This window comes from Lepisosteus platostomus, chromosome 17, assembly GCF_059453375.1.
Source record: "Lepisosteus platostomus isolate fLepPlt1 chromosome 17, fLepPlt1.hap1, whole genome shotgun sequence".
Classification (NCBI taxonomy): domain Eukaryota; kingdom Metazoa; phylum Chordata; class Actinopteri; order Semionotiformes; family Lepisosteidae; genus Lepisosteus; species Lepisosteus platostomus.
The window spans coordinates 4556808-4574228 of NC_142627.1; the positions used below are offsets into that span (position 1 = coordinate 4556808).

Here is a 17421-nt window from a genome sequence, read left to right on the forward strand (position 1 = left end):
ATTAAAGCAAAGCTTTGCTGTATTCATAACATGTTCTCGAGTGGTTACTAATGCATGCAGATGGTCTGCCGTTCATAAGCATTCTAATGTAAGAATCTGCAGAGGAACATGTAGAAGTTATTTTCTACATAATTAAAAAAAAGTTTTAGCTGTGGAGCCTCTTCAGGTGTGTCAGTCTGAATGAACAGACAAGATCATCAGAAAATGAATGTTGTATTTACTATTAATCTTCACTATGCTAGTCTGGGTCTGGATTCAGGGTGTTTGCAATTGTTGAATGGGACTCGGGAAAGCTGTATGCTTGCCAGTGGTTTGAAATTTGCACAGTTCATAACTATTCAACCATTCTTTGTCAGGTTCATTGTGGATATTTGAAACCCAAGACATAATGACATCAATAAATCCTCCAAAGGACAAGTAAGTACTTTATCAGTTTTTTAGTTTCAATTCTGTTTGCACGTCTGAGTGCAAAGAAGTAGGGTTCTTGTCTGCCACCCTGTCTGTTGCTGTTTCCAGGTACCGAGCTGTGTGGCTGATATTCTTCATCCTGGGGCTGGGCACTCTTCTGCCATGGAACTTCTTCATGACTGCAACAATGGTATCTGAGAGTTTGGGGTTTTTCCCCATTTGATAAGACTTTTATTTTTAAGCAGTGCGTTACAAAATTCCTTAATTCCACAAAGACACGACTAGTTTTATTTAACCTCAAAAGATTTGTCTAGAGGTGGACCAATCATCGTTTTGTGAGCCCCGTACCAATCGCTGATTTTCTGTCAGCAGGATTGGCTGATACGGATACGATCCGGGGGCGGGGGGTTGGTGTGTTACTATCCAGCCAAAGACACAAAAGATGGTATAAGCTCAAATTGTTTTATCAACAAGTAAGACAACGATTGATGCAACCAACTCACATGAAGTAACAAGCTGCAGTCTAACAATTTTTATCTAATGAAGATGACCAAATGCCATTATCTGAAAAGTATTTCTGACTGGGAATGGCATAGTGTGGCTCTAGGTGAGATATCAAGTGGCAGAATCCTACATCTTCAACAACCGAAAATGGTTGGTTATCTAGGGCAATAAATTGCATTATTTTGGAAGGGATTCAGTTTGCTTTCGGGCTATTGCTGTTGTAATAATAATAATAATAATAATTGCTTACACTTATATAGCGCTTTTCTGGACACTCCACTCAAAGCACTTTACAGGTAATGGGGACTCCCCTCCACCACCACCAATGTGCAGCATCCACCTGGATGATGCGACGGCAGCCATAGTGCGCCAGAACGCTCACCACACATCAGCTATCAGTGGGGAGGAGAGCAGAGTAATGTAGCCAATTCATAGAAGGGGATTATTAGGAGGCCATGATTGATAAGGGCCAATTGGAAATTTGGCCAGGACACCGGGGTTACACCCCTACTCTTTTCGAGAAGCGCCCTGGGATTTTTAATGACCACAGAGAGTCAGGACCTCGGTTTTACGTCTCATCCGAAGGACAGCGCCTGTTTACAGTATAGTGTCCCCATCACTATACTGGGGCATTAGGACCCACATGGACCACACAGGGTGAGCGCCCCCTGCTGGCCCCACTAACACCTCTTCCAGCAGCAACCTTAGTTTTTCCCAGGAGGTCTCCCATCCAGGTACTGACCAGGCTCACACCTGCTTAGCTTCAGTGGGTTGCTAGTTGTGAGTTGCAGGGTGATATGGCTGCTTGTACTTTTGGTATCTCTCAAATGTCACCTGCACTGACTTAATGTCGTTGTAGCTTTATACTGTACATCTTTCCTAGCTGATGGAGCCTGCTATCAGAATATGTATGATACTCTGTACCCATATAGTGGTAGGAGCTGTGAACTCCTGCTGAATTCACATGCTAAACTCTAACCTTCACGCTTGCTTTAGCACAGATGCTTCTCCCTCTCTGTACTGAACTCCTGATGGGGGAATGTTTATACTAAACACCTTGATAAGGAGGGAATGTTTTAAGTGCTTTCTGAGTCCTGCAGTTTCTTGAGACAGCTACCTGAAAGACAGGAGGGGGAGGGTGTAGAGAAAAGTATATAAAAGCTGTGTAGAGCCATATCCCCTTTTGAGCTACACAACAATAAGCCTCAAATGTGTTGCTCCTTGTATGCCTACAATAAAGCTTGGCTTGACAAACGGACACTTCAGGCTCGAATCTCTTGGTTTCTACATAGCTCTGCTAGTTTCTGATACTCACTGTACTCAGTCGGGTGATGTGCTCTTTAGTGTCATATCAGGTTAGTTGTATTAAAATTCTATATCGTTGCTCCCCCCACAAGACACGTTAGTTTTACAAACATTGTAAATAGCATTGGCTTGATCTGGATCAGATATTTTAAAAAACTGCCAGACGGATGACATGTTTTCATTCCAAGGTACATGGCGAAAGTTTGGCTCAAATATTTTGCGTCATAGATCAGTCAAAAGAAAGGAACATCGGCCGATCACATATTTAAAACGGAAAATGGCAGATTTTCCGATCTATAGCCAGTCAATCCTTCCACCACTAGGTTTGTCACACATCTCTATCATTGCACAGGAAAAGAAAACTGGCAGTTTATAGCAATTTGTCATCTCATTTTCACAATGACTGGGGAGGAATTAAGAGGCTAAATGTTCACACAATAGTGCATTAAACTTGGTGCATCAATAGGGGTTGCCTGGGGTTCAATTCTGGGCAGGGACACCTGTGTGGAGTTTGCATATTTCCATGTTCATATTGTTTTTTGTTTAATCCATCTCCTCCCATATCCCAAAACATGCTGACTGGTTATTGGGCTTATTGTAGCCATTTCCGTTCTGACCAGGAGTGAGGTCCTCTTTAATCTGCCCTGCCTGGAGTGGCTTTACTACAGTGCTGACCCCAGTATGTGTGGAATAATTTTGAGATGAAATGCCATTGCTTCATTTAAACAAGTGGGAAGAACCAATTATGCCTTTCCAGTTGCTTTAAACACTATTTTCTGGCCCTAGTTCCTCATTTTGCTTACTTTGCAGTATTTCACGAGTCGGCTTAAAGATGAGGTGGCAATCAACATCACAGGCAACCTGACGGATGGGGTGGCCCAAAATTACTTGGAGGCGAAGTTCAACAACTTTATGACCCTGTGCGCCATGCTGCCTCTGCTGCTTTTCACCTGCCTCAACTCCTTCCTGCACCAGAAGTAAGGAGCTTCCTGTGCTCTTCCCGTGAATCACATAACGGTGGATTGCTTTTACCAAAGAGTAGAACAGTAATAGTTGAGGCTGTGTGCTGGCTAGGTTAATGACTTCTGTTTTTTTATCACAAGAGGTTGTAAATCATTTATTGCACATTAGGGTAGGAAAGTGACAATGGTGACATCATTTATTAAAAAGGGGGAGATGAGATTTAGTGTCAGATGTCTGAGAAATATCTGCAACTCCTGCTATCTCTGATGCCTATGCTATTAAGGAGAGGAGTTACATTATCTTGTGGTCTTTTTCCCTAGGATTCCACAGAAGGTGCGCATCATGGGCAGCCTGTTTGTAATTCTGTTTGTGTTCGTGCTGACAGCAGCGGTGGTCAAGATCTCTCTCTCTCCGGTCAGCTTCTTCACACTCACCATGATCAAAATTATCTGCATCAACTGTGAGTATCAGCCCAGCCTGCCTGCACCTAACTGCAGTTAAACACAAGGGGTCTTCTGTTGGGAGTGACAGCACTTTTTAATCTCCTCTGTACCTGTGTGAACAGGTGTCAAGTTCACACCTTAGACTTGCTGCCTAAAACATTGCAAGACTTATGTTTTAAGGGGTGGGATGTATCGGTTAGTAGAGGTCTGAAGTAGTATAATTGTCTGCACTTTTTGGGTTGAGTGTTTTAAGAAATCTTTTAGAATCATAAGTCTGAATCCCCTGACACCATGTTTGATTTGGCTAGTAAATAGTGTTGATCTTAAAGAATATATCAAACAGATAACAAATATTTCCACAGACATTACGTTTTACATTTACATTGTCAGGAGCTGAGAATCTGTATACACCTCATGTTTCTGCTGAAGTTTTATTTCTTCACTGTATTTTTTCACACCTGTCATTCCCTTGATTTAGTTGATGGCGTTTATATTCAAGTACATAGCTGCGCCAGCATGCGTAGGCTGCAAAGGAACAAGTAAAGGTTTAAGTAATAGGTTTATTCCATGCTGAAAAGAGAAGAAAGGAAACACAACATTTCGGCTGCTTGTTTCTGATTGTCTCTGTTGAGTGCTATGTAGTTCATATTACTGCCTTCAACTTGGCTCATCCTGTTGCTGATAAGTCCCTCCCAGAGGCCCAGTGTGGAGAACAAGCTGGGGCTATAAATTCCACCCCCCCCACACACACACACGTTCTTCTCTGGCCCGGGGGGCATGCTGTTGTGTGTGTGTCTACATGCCAGAGAAGAACATCGGCTTCTAAAATTACGCTTCTCAGAATAAAGCCTTATGGATGCCATCTCTGACACCCAGGGACTTTGCAGGCAGATAATATCACTCTGCAACTCACAACTGGCAACCCACTGAAGCTCAGCAGGTGTGAGCCTGGTCAGTACCTGGATTGGAGACCTCCTGGGAAAAACTAAGGTTGCTGCTGGAAGAGGTGTTAATGGGGCCAGCAGGGGGTGCTCACCCTGCAGTCTATGTGGGTCCTAATGCCCCAGTATAGTGATGGGGACACTATACTGTAAACAGGCGCCGTCCTTCGGATGAGACGTAAAACTGAGGGCCTGACTCTCTGTGGTCATTAAAAATCCCAGGGCGTTTCTCGAAAAGAGTAGGGGTGTAACCCCAGCTTCCTGGCCAAATTTCCCATTGGCCCTTACCAATCATGGCCTCCTAATAATCCCCATTGGCCCTTACCAATCATGGCCTCCTAATAATCCCCATCTATGAATTGGCTTCATTACTCTGCTCTCCTCCCCACTGATAGCTGATGTGTGGTGAGCGTTCTGGTGCACTATGGCTGCTGTCGCATCATCCAGGTGGGGCTACACATTGGTGGTGGTGGAGGGGGTCCCCATTACCTGTAAAGCACTTTGAGTGGAGTGTCCAGAAATGCACTATGTAAGTGTAAGCAATTATTATAATGTAAAACACAAAGCTGGGCACAGGAGATACGGAAGAGTCTGTCATTTGCAAGGGAATGTTCTGATGCTGTAACTCGTAGGTGAAAGGACAATGGCCAGGTTCACAGCATTTTCAAGAGTGAAGAGTAACCAATCACAGTTTGTATATAGGCTTGCAAACCTGGACCTACATGCTTTTGTATTGGTCTCCCCATTACTGAAGATATGTTCCCTTAAAGTATCGAGTACATGCCTCTTTTTCTTAGCTGTGAAAGTGTAAAGATAAGGATTGCTTCGCAACTTAGTTAAGCATGGGAGCATATTGGATTATACTAGGCTAATACACATGATTTATTTTCAAAGCCTGGTCCTATGACCTTGAGCCATATTTTTCCTGTTTTCTGTGTGCCTCACTCTCCTTTTCTCCCACAGCTTTTGGAGCCATCTTGCAGGGTAGCCTGTTTGGCCTGGCAGGCCTGCTGCCCGCCGCCTACACCACCCCGATCATGAGTGGGCAGGGCCTGGCAGGCACCTTTGCTGCAGTTGCGATGATCTGTGCCATTGCAAGTAAGTGTTGCTCAGACAGATGGCCTTGGGGAAAGTGGGATTTCTCTAATGAGCTGATTGCATCCCTTGTATTGTTCTCTGTCATAGTATGAGCTAGGTTTACGTCTGTGGGTCTGAATGATGCATAATCACTCACTCTAGGATGTTCCTCTTGAAGTGTACGTATTAACTTGTTTTAAAATAAGATCTGAAGCTCCGTGAAGTTGGGACCCCTACAGACGGCACAAACGATGAAACCCACATCTTTCGTTAGTGCTATGTTTGTGCCGTTGAAAGTTGCGTTTGTGCTGCTTTCGTTTCCAAGATATAGCACCTTGTTTCTTCGGGGTCGTGACGTCACTCAGCCCCCGTACAACGTCGTATGGGAACCGGGCTGGTCTCAATCGTTAGTGCTGCGTTTGTGCCACTTTCGTTCCCGAGATTTATATATTATATATTATATATTATATATTATATATTATATATTATATATATAGTCCTGAATCCCTGGTTCCTTTTCATGTTGGCGAATGTGTTTTGCATAAAAAAGAGCAACAATGGTTCAGAAAGTTGCAAATTCAAGTCTTTTTAAATACGTGGCTCAACACACAGATCGAATCTTCACATGTCCCTTGATGCCTATGTTTATTTAAGAAGGAGACAATGCGAAACTTTTTACTTCTTCAGATTTTTAAAAAAGGACACCGCTACGAGGTATTAAGACGTGTTCGTTAAAGCCTCTTTGTAAGAACATACAGTTGTTTGCTAATGTTCGCTTTTTAAGGCTACACCCGTAACTCTTCTGATTCGGGTATGATATTGGAGACACATTTAATTTTCCTGTTCACACAAACGCATAGAAGATAATGATATTAAATGCAAAATCCACCGCCGTACCTTCACCAGGGCACACAGAGGACCAAAGTTGCAGAATTGTTACTCTCGCGCAGGTAACAGACGCTTGAACTCGGCAGACGGGGTCACTGGAGGTCAAAGTCACCGTGCATGCTCACGTGATAACCGGAAAAACAAGGCGCTATATCTCGGGAACAAAAGCAGCACAAACGCTACTTTCAACGGCACAAACCGGCACTAACAAAAGAGATAGGTTTCATTGTTTGTAGGGGGGCCAACTTCAAAGAGCTAAGATCAGAACATGAGAAAGCACACAACTGTTACAGGAAATGGAACCAAGAGATGCACTGCATTCTCTCTTGTCGCTTGTTGCTAGTTATGCTACCAGGCTGGCTTTGAAAAACGTGTGTCTGCTAGATTAGGTGGTATTTATTTTGCATAAGATTGTTCTTTACTTGCTGATTGCAACAAGGCTGTCTGAGGTTGGGCCACATGCGTTGTGCCCAGGCTTTTGGTTACAATGTTCTTGTTTAAAATAGTTGTATTTCACAAAATACAGTTGTTTGCGAAACTGTATTTTCAATATGATCTAAGTTCTAAAGTTTAAAATTAGCTTATTAAATACACTAGAATACAGAATCTTTAACTGAGATGTTTTATAATCCGATATTCATTGTTTGGAGTCCAGCTGTGGGTGCTGTGGTTTATTCCCCTCCCTGTCTTTTCTTCAGGTGGTTCAGAGTTGCAGGACAGCTCCTTTGGGTATTTTATCACAGCATGCGTGGTGATCATTGTGGCCATTGTCTCCTATGTCACCCTTCCCAAACTGGTGAGATGCCCGTTCTTTATTGCCATGTTCTTCAAGGAGACTTACAAACTGGAAAAAAGTCAGTGAATATAAAAGCCAAAGCAGATCAAAAGTAGTTAACGCCCTACAGCGTTCATGAGAAGCACTTTTGTGAAACCACTTATTATTTTTACAAAAACAAAATTGCAAAACATCCACTGTGATAAAAGCCAAATTATTATCAAAACCCAAAGATCATCATTGCACTGCCTAGTGTGAGTAACATTTAATCTTAAACATGGAAGGAGAATGAAATTCAGCTTCTCATTAGGATCATCCTAACTGTTTTGCAATTTTATACCATCTTGCTTTGCAGGATTTCTTTCTGTACTATTCAACACGCAACAGTGCCAATCCTGCTGAAGGCGTCAGGGATGAGGAGACCAAACTGGATTTGCTAAAGAAAGGTAAATCCCTGAGGTGTTAGCAGCTCTGGAGTATGACCCACCCCATGTCCTGCACATTTCTCATGTTTCTGTACTTCATATGGAATGATCTTATTTGTTAATAGCAAAAGTCAAAACTAACTGAACTAACAGGTTATAAAAAGCATATACAGTACATATTTCAGCTAAGTGTGCTTTTTCTTTTCTTACACATGCTTCTGAAATGCTATAGAGCACAAAGACCACCAACTCTCAGCTCCTGCACTTCAAAGTTGCCAAAGGTATCTGGTTCCCTTGGAGCTCTGACTCCACAACAGCAATTTAATGTAAATTGGCACAGGCTATTTTGCTGTTCGGCAGCAGGAACACTGTGCATAGTATAAACTTTCCAAACCTGAGTGGCGACCACAATGTTACTGCCACTGTGAAACTGCGACACATCTGGCTACTTCACATTAACATTGGGTGTACAACACCATTACAAATTAGGTATTAAATTTAACAGTTTCTTCAGTTTTATTTAGAGTTACTGGAAGCAGAATTTGTGGCTGGCACATTAACATTCCAGCTTCTCCAGTGTGCTGGGCAAATTCATCTTGCTTTGTAATTCTGCATTTTTGTCTTCACAGAAAACATCAATGGTGTGGACAACAGTGTAGCCTTCAGTAAGCACACAAGCTCCTCAGTGTTCGAGATTTTCAAAAAGGTAAAGTGATCTGTAGCAACACATACTGTACTTCCAAACCATTCCAAAGAACATGTTTAGATGAGAGTTTTATTTATAACACCTTCCGAATTCTGTAGAGCAGTATTTCAAAACCGGTCCTCCAGTGTGCTAAGCAGAAACTGTGTTGGTACTATCTTTCTGATGAAACATTAAATGGAAGTCCTGAATACTTGGTCATTAAACAATTCTTATGGCTGTTTTTAAAAAAGCGGAAATATTGACTGTTCAGAAGAGACCCTTTAGAAGGCATTGCTGTTCAGAAGAGGCATTTTCTTTCCTGCCTGCAGATCTGGGTGATGGCTCTGTCCGTATGCTTCGTCTTCACTGTGACCATCGGAACGTTCCCTGCTGTGACTGCAGATGTCAAATCGACAATCGCAGGGGACAGCACCTGGGGTATGTTGCCCCTGTGCTTTCCCAGTTCGTCTGAGGCTTTATGTAATCAAACAGAAGTAGTTGGTCCCTGGGATCAATGCAAGTGTACGAATGTTTTGTCCAAGACAGTTTTTCTTCTGTATCTCTTTTTAACACCGTTATTAACTTTAGCTTTGGTTTTTACCTTACTACTCATATTCTGTTCCCCATCAATTTAATTAACTCATAAACTGACAAGGTCAGAAGTAATTTGTCAGGACGAACAATTTGCAGTTATGTTTAGTCACTCAAGACCACTCTGGGCTTTTGGGCATAGACTGTGCTATGTTGGGTCATATGCCACACAGTTTAGCTAACATGTGAATTATTGTCTGGATCAGACACCTTTTTGTGTGGAGTTGACTTGTTCTCCCGGATTCTCTGGGTACTCAAGTTTCCTCATTATTTGGCTCCTGACAACTATAGATTTATGCACGCTGCTAGAAAGGGAAGGCGAGGAGGGGGATTGGCATGTATCTACAGTGGTAATTTTAACTGTAAAATTTTGTTGGTTAGTTTTTATCATTTGAGTATGTGGCACTCACTCTTATATATGATACTTCTGTGCTGTTTGTTGCTATTTATAGACCTCCCAAGTATAATGGTGATTTCTTGGGGGTAATTTGCTGAACCATTATCAGTTGCATCTACCAGCTATGATAAAATTATTTTCACTGTTAATTTTAACTTGCATATTGATAACTCATCATACACTAACGCTATGGAATTCATTCGACTTTTGGAGATGTTTGACTATAAGAAGCATGTGGATAGTTCTACTCTTAAACTTGGTCACATCTTGGACTTGGTTGTCTGTAAAAGTTTAGACACAGAGGTGTTACTAATATCTGATGTACTGATATCGGACCATTTTTGTGTATTCTTTCACAAAATTTTAATTTTCAAGTCAGGAAGAAAGCACCTGAATGCTATGTTAAAAAGCATGACATAAATTCAAAAACAGCTCAGAAGTTTAAAAACGTTTTAAATTATGTTTCATGCACAGCGATGTCTCCCTCTTGCAACGATCTGGTTTATGCTCTGAATGCTAAACTTAGGGAAACTCTTGACACTGTTGCACTAGCCAAATGGAAGAAAATCTCACTCACTCATAAAACTCCTTGGATGAATGAAGAAATATGTCAGCTTAAGAGAAATTGTTGCAAATCATGGCGCTTATGGAGAAAACCTAAACTGCAGGTCCATTATGACATTCTGAGAGAACAGAATTCTACCTACAATACTTCCATAAAAAGGGCAAGACAGTTGTACTTCTGTAGTGTAATTAACAAACACAAAGATAATACCAAAGTACTTTTTCCACTATAGACAGTTTAATTAACCCTACTTTTTCTGGTAATTTTTCTTATGATGTTTTATCTTCTACAAAATGTGAAGAGTTTGCAATTCATTTTCAAGATAAAATAACTTTGATTAGACAGAACATAGCTCAGACAGCCACGACAATTTTCCCAATTGTCCTGATCAGTCGCCTACATCTGTTATGACATCTTTCTCTGTTATTAATCTTCAAACACTTAAAACTGTTACAGACAAATGAAGGTCTTCCACATGTGATCTTGACCCTATTCCTACAAACTTTTTTTAACAAGGTTTGTGATTGTGTGCAAATGATGTTTTAACTATTGTAAATTGCTCTCTATAAACTGGAGTTTTAAGACTGCCTTTATTAAAAAAGACTAATATGGATCCTGCTGTTATTAGCAATTTTAGACCTATTTGAAACGTACCTTTTTTAAGTAAAATTTAAGAGAAAGTTGTTTTTATTCAATTAAATGAATATCTGGTCTTTAACAATTTTTTTGAAAAATTTCAGTCAGGTTTGCATACTAACCATAGTACAGAGACGGCATTGGTCCGTGTTGTGAATGACCTGAGACTGAGGTCCAATGAACATAATGCCTCTGTTTTGGTCTTCTTTGATCTCGGTGCAGCTTTCGAAACAGTTGATCACAAGATCCTGATCCATTGACTTGAAAACTGGGTTGGTCTTTCAGGGTCTTTCAGGGTTTTAGAATGGTTTAAATCCCATTTGATGAATAGACAGTTTTTTGTTGCTTTAGAAAATAAATCATAAAAAAATTGATATTTCTTGTGGAGTTCCGCAGGGTTCCATTTTATAACCTCTGCTCTTTTCATTGTATATGTTACCTCTAGGTAATGTAATCAGGAACCATGGGATCAATTTTCATAGCTATGCCAATGATACACAACTGTATAGTATATCTCTATTCCATCTGAAGATCAATTGAATCAGGACAAGACTGAAATATTGATATTGGGTACTAAAACTCAGAGAGAACTCTTGCAGGATAAATTGGGCTCTTATGCTTCATGTGTTAAATCGGAAGACCTCCAGATTCTGATCTTTGTTTTGTCCCTCATATGAATAAGGTTAGTAAAGTTAGGTTCTATCATTTAAGAAACATTGCGACAGTTAGGCCTTTTTTATCCCAGGGCGATGCAGAAAAACTTGTCTATGCATTTGTTACTAGTAGAATTGATTATTGTAATGCCCTGTTTAGTGGGCTCCACAAGAAAACAATAAATCCCCTACAACCTGTTCAAAATGTAGCAGCACGGATCCTGACAAAAACACAAAGGAGAGCACACATCACCCCTGTTTTTGAAAGAACTTCACTGTTACCTGTATTATCTATGATAGATTTTAAAAGTTCGTAAAGCTTTAAATGGCCTAGCACCTGTATACTTTACTGAATGCCTGTCTTTATATGTTCCTATACGTGACCTGAGATCTGCAAATACCACATATGAAGTACAGAAATAGTAGAGAGCCCGCTTTTTGTTTTTATGCTTCTAAATTATGGAACTCACTACCACTAGACATTACCATTAGGCAGTCAAGGTTGGTATACTGTTTTAAAAAACATTTGAAAACATATTTTTTTCATTTGCTTAAATTTGTTTTTCTGTTTTTTTCTTCTTTAAGAATAAATTGACATTTATGTTGCTTTACTGTATTACTGTGTTTTTTTTACAACTGAATGTATATCTTTTAATTTTTAGATTTTATTTTTACATTGGTTTGTAACGCACTTTAAGCTGCTATTTGTATGAAAGGTGCTCGATAAATAAAGTTTATTATTATTATTTACTCTTTTGCCCCCTTCATGAGGAACAAGAGGGGAGCTGCAGACTGGAGTAGATCTGTCTCAGTGCCAACCCCTCTGAGAGAAGGGAGAGAATTTCACATTTATTTAACATAGCCTTTTGCTTAACCAATAAAATTCCCTTTTGCAAAAGAGCTTAACAGTTGTGCAGTGTACTGAAGAATTTAAGGGAAACAGTTACCTCTGTAATGGAAAGATAGAAGATCCATTTCTGTTAGATTAAAAATAAGGCCTATAATAATTCTTGGAGGATAATACCAGAGTCTTTCAAGACACCAGAACTGTTTCTACACCTTGAAATTGGTGGTTCTGTTGTAGATGTGGTTGTTGTAGCTGTTGTGTGTGTTACATCCTCATTGTGACAGAAACTGATGGCTCTCATCCTGCTGAGTGCAAAGGAGACATTTTAGTTCTCCAACCAACATAAATCCAGTAGGAAAAGTTATATAACAGTCAGTGTATATTTGTTGCTCTGGACTAGTCTGTTACTGTGTGTATTACTAAGGTATTATAAGCAGACACTCTGCAGTTCCAAATCTGGGATTTTACTGATTGTTACAGTGCTAGGTTTGTCTCACTGGTAACCCTGACATTTTTGTCTTTTATTTCACACAAAGGCATATTTAAAATAATAAAATGTCTCGCAATCAAAGTTGTAAATTTTATAATTCATCTCAAAGAGCCTACATTCCTGTAGGACACAAGTGGCCAATAGAGTTCAAAAAGGCATAGTTTCAGAAAACTTGACTGCATTAATAATGAAAGATGTTTTAGTTTTGAATTGCTTTGGCTTCTTTCTTCTGCTTCTATAGGAAAGTACTTCATCCCTGTGTCCTGCTTCCTGCTCTTCAACCTGCTGGATTGGGCTGGGAGAAGCCTGACTGCCATCTGCATGTGGGTGAGTTCCAGCCTCCAACTCAGCATTTCAGTCCTCTGTCTGCCTGCTCCTATCCTGCTGCAGCTCCCCTCTCTTGCTTCAGTTCCTCTCTCTGCTCCTCTCCCGCTGCAACCCCTCTCTCCTTTTGCAGCTCCTCTCTCTGCTCCTCTCCTGGTGCAGCTCCTCTCCTGCTGCAGCTCCTCTCTCTGCTCCTCTCCTGCTGCAGCTCCTCTCTCTGCTCCTCTCCTGCTGCAGCTCCTCTCTCCTTTTGCAGCTCCTGCTACAGCTCCTCTCTCTGCTCCTCTCCCGCTGCAACCCCTCTCTCCTTTTGCAGCTCCTCTCTCTGCTCCTCTCCTGGTGCAGCTCCTCTCTCTGCTCCTCTCCTGCTGCAGCTCCTCTCTCTGCTCCTCTCCTGCTGCAGCTCCTCTCTCTGCTCCTCTCCTGCTGCAGCTCCTCTCTCCTTTTGCAGCTCCTGCTACAGCTCCTCTCTCGGCTCCTCTCCTGCTGCAGCTCCTCTCTCTGCTCTTCTCCTGCTGCAGCTCCTCTCTCTGCTCTTCTCCTGCTGCAGCTCCTCTCTCTGCTCCTCTCCTGCTGTCTAAGAACCACTGATTGGAATTATGTACTATTTTTTTGTTTGGTGAAAACATTAAACATTTTTTTGTTTTCTGTTGCTCTGATCTGGAAACCACATTGTTTCAGTTATGGTTTCAAATAAAATACTATCCCATAATGAATTGGCAAAGGGGTGTTTGTCTTGGGAGTTTTTCCCTGATAAACAGTGGAATCATGGAAAATATTTACTGCATCTGAAGTGTTTTCCTTCTTGCACAAACTGTACAATGTAAGGAATATGCTGTGAAATTAACATCTGATTTTAATTTCTCAACATTGTACCAAAACATTTTGGTGTTACCGTTCTAAAAACTATAATGGTTTAAAGCAAGTTTTACAGTTCTAAGAAAAGGTTTGTGAACCTCCCAATTTGCTCCATGTTTTTGTATATATTAGACCTAAAATGTAGTTGGATGTTTATAAAGATAATTGGAGTCTTTATAAAAGATGGAGCCAACCTAATTAAATGCAGTACACAAAGAATACTGCTTTTAGAGAATTTTGGCCCAGTTCTTGTAGAACTCTCATCAAGTCGGAAACGGCTCAGGTTATGCCATACCATTTAAATGGGGTTTAGGTCCAGACTTTGACTTGGCCAATCCAAATGCAAAGTTTCTTTTTATGGATGGGTGTAGTTCTCCAGAACTTGCTGATACAGCTCTGAATTCATGGCTCTATCAATGATGACAGTCTATCTGGGTCCTGAGGCAGCCAAGCAGTCCCGAACCATGATTGATGGCTGGGATAAGGCCTTCAGCTGGAAGGCAGTTTGGTTTTTGTTGCATAAAACATTTCATTGGTGCCAGAAGCGTTTGACTCGTCTGTCCTGAGAACATCCTATTAGAAGTCTTGTGATTCATCCAGACACTCTTTGGGTCAGGTGGGTGGCAATAATCATTTTAGAAATCAATGGTTTCTTCCTGGTTATCCTTACATGAACACCATTCTTTTCAGTAATTTTCTAAAGGCTGAAGCATGAACACTCACAAGCCACAGCAAGAGAGGCCTCTGATCCTTAGATGTTACTCAATCTTAGATGCTACGACTGGCCCTGTTAAGAGTCTCTATGGTCTTGAATATTTTCCATGTTTAGGCTGTCTGGCAGTGGATATGTGCACCCCCTAATGTTTAGAAATGGTTTAGTTTTGCAAAAAGTCCTTGTACTACACAAGGCTGTAGATGCTTGTTTCTGCCACCACACTGTCAGAATGAAGAACATTAAATGCAGTGGGGAATCAAAATTACATAATTATTGACACTGTAGATCATAATACGGTTTCCATTATGTGCACATCTAAACTCGCTCACAATTCTATGTTTATAGAAAATCAGCAAACTCTCAGCAAACGTAGAATATGGAATAAGCATCACATCACATAAAAGATTTCAATACTATGTCCTAGCTTTGGCCACTCCTCTGTGTACTGTGATTTGGGTTGTGCACATTTGACATAATATGATTCACTGATTAAACATCTTCAAGCATTCAAGCAGAAGGGTGGCATGCAGTTGGTTTTCCACAGTAATACAGGAAAGCATTATGTCAAAAAATGTAGACTCTGATGGTAGCCCCCATTTATGGCCTGTTTCCTATTTCTCCAGTTGAGAAAACATGATAGAAAATAAGCAGAATTTACTATGTCTATAATTGCTGTGCCAAATTGTAGTAAATCTGCCAAACTCGGTAAACCACAACCATAATGCAGCTCTTCTGTTGAGTCAGACAAGCTCCAAAAGACAGTGAGTCAAGGACAGAATGAACTGGGCTTTGTGGTTTTATCATAGTTATGCTTTTGTCAGCAATGTATCAGATTGCTTGACTTTTGACCTGTGGCAAAGATATGGATTTGAATGACACAACTAAGCTGATTTTCACTTTGAAATGGGATTTTCAAAAATTACTGAGTAAGCTACTCCAATAACACTGATGAATTATATAGCTAACTGATACATCGGTTAACAGATGCTTACCAAATATCTCCTAAACATTAGTTTTGTTTTGCAGGTGACATGCAAACTATTATAAAAATACATAGTGAAAAATGGAAGATTTACTGTCTTGTTTCTGATAGAGAAGCTATTAAATAGCGATGCACAAGCTTCAAGTACTACAGTATCTCTGTTTAGAGACATTTATTCTAAAAATCAAGAGCTAGAATGGCCTCCCTCTTGTTTGGAAGCTCTCATTCGTATTTTTGGAGTTATAACTCCATATATAAGCAAGAGGAGAACAGAAAAAAATCTTCATACCATATCTACTGTATAACTGTATGATGAGCTTATGGAAGGAGCTTGTTCTGTTTGTTAGCTTGTTCAGGTAGAACTTCCATCAGTCTAGAAGATATATATTGGGTCAAAGGGCACAAACATCAACCCTTCGTCCAGCATTGAAATGAAGCCCCACCTTGGTGACTTGAGGCAGCCATTCTGCACCAGCAGCTCAGGTGAAGCTGTGAGAATGTACTTCAATTTAGTTAGAAGTGTCTGATGGTACTAAAATTTAAAACCTAAAATGAAAGTTTGCTTGGACACCAGAGTTAACACTTCTGTTCTTACAAACAGTGTCATGGGATGTGTAATATGTAAGTAGTCTCCAGACAGGGTAGTAGACTCTAATTAATGTAATCCGAAGGACATGCCCTCCTAGCCCAATGTCCACTGGTGCACAGGGAAGAGCTAAAGGAGATCGTAGATACAGTGATGATTGGTGAGACTGAGAGGTGGATCTGGATCATAGAGACAGAGTGCACAGAAGGTTTGCTGTGAGGGAAAAAAAATAATCTGAATCCAGAAGAAATTGGAAGACTGTGCAGCACAAGGTTTGAGAAGTAAAGTAGTTTAAATGCACAACAGGGGGAAGAACAAGGTTTGAGCACACCGCACAGGAGAAACGGGAGAATGGGTCATCTGGCCTGGTTGGATGGTCTTAGCTCTACTGACCTCAGCAGGGCCCCTTCTTAAAGACTGCCTGTAAAAGAACATCCAAACCACAAAAGAACAGGAAAAAAACAGCTGGCAAAGAGGGAACTATGATTCATCCTGGCTGCAAGACTTGTCTTCAGCCTCTCTTTCTCTAATTCATTCCTTATGTTCATCAGTACTTAAACTCACAAGAAATACAAGGGCTGTGGCACTTTCCATGAGTGTTTTTGCTTTTGAATAAAACAAAGGCACTGAGTACAGCTAGCAAAAGCAAGAAGGCCATTGTCCAGAATTGCTCGCATGCCGGACTGTTAATGTTAGTGCCTTAATGCCTCCCTTTCCTACTTCTAGAGACCATGATGGCTTTAACCAAACCTGAGATAACTCCAGCAGTTGCCATGTGTCTTACTAGGAATTACCACAAATAAGTGACTTCACAATAATGGGTAAAAAATGAAAAAGGTTATGTGCCATTCAGCATTTGCAATTCTTCTGAATGTTTTTCCCTTTTCCCCAGCCAGGGAAGGACAGCAAGCTTTTGCCTATCTTGGTGGTTGCCCGTGTGGTGTTCGTACCCTTGTTCATGCTGTGTAACGTCCAGAAGAGAGTGAACCTGCCTGTGATCTTCGCGCACGATGTCTGGTTCATCATCTTCATGATTGTCTTTGCCTTCTCCAATGGATACCTTGCCAGCCTTTGCATGTGCTTTGGGCCCAAGTAAGAACTCACTCACAGACATGTAATGCTTTGAATCTGCATTTAACAGAGAAGCAGGCCTTGAAATCAGTGCACCAGTCCTGTAGTTTTCTAAACCCTTTTTCCACTGAGCCGATCTTGAACTTGAGTTTGAGCCTAGCCAAGCCTGCCTTACGTCACTGAGCAGTGCTACATTACTCTTTATTTCACCAGATGAGTTAGTTGAGAAGAGATTTTCATGTACAGTAACAGCCTAGCCAGTAGGCATAACACACTACTTACAAGACATGAG

The 17421-nt window shown here is 40.9% G+C and overlaps 1 protein-coding gene and 1 long non-coding RNA gene across 6 annotated transcripts in view; both read left to right on the forward strand.

The window, feature by feature from the left end:
* The window catches only part of LOC148645915 (equilibrative nucleoside transporter 1-like), a 48167-nt gene that overhangs the window by 26760 nt on the left and 3986 nt on the right, over positions 1-17421 (forward strand). For 4 of the 5 annotated variants that reach the window (XM_088609589.1, XM_088609587.1, XM_088609588.1 and 1 more), the window contains exons 2-12: positions 357-417; positions 517-598; positions 3028-3194; positions 3501-3640; positions 5528-5662; positions 7228-7325; positions 7660-7750; positions 8359-8435; positions 8744-8852; positions 12835-12920; positions 16951-17150. In XM_088609589.1, coding sequence (XP_088465715.1) covers positions 389-417; positions 517-598; positions 3028-3194; positions 3501-3640; positions 5528-5662; positions 7228-7325; positions 7660-7750; positions 8359-8435; positions 8744-8852; positions 12835-12920; positions 16951-17150 — 1214 coding nt within the window. In that variant the 5' untranslated portion in view covers positions 357-388. The remainder of the gene's footprint in view (positions 1-356; positions 418-516; positions 599-3027; positions 3195-3500; positions 3641-5527; positions 5663-7227; positions 7326-7659; positions 7751-8358; positions 8436-8743; positions 8853-12834; positions 12921-16950; positions 17151-17421) is intronic. The other variant, XM_088609591.1, reaches the window with a different exon arrangement.
* LOC148645916 (uncharacterized) lies at positions 12927-16291 on the forward strand. Its single transcript, XR_015927865.1, has 2 exons — positions 12927-14391; positions 15820-16291. It is a non-coding gene; the product is annotated as an uncharacterized LOC148645916 (long non-coding RNA).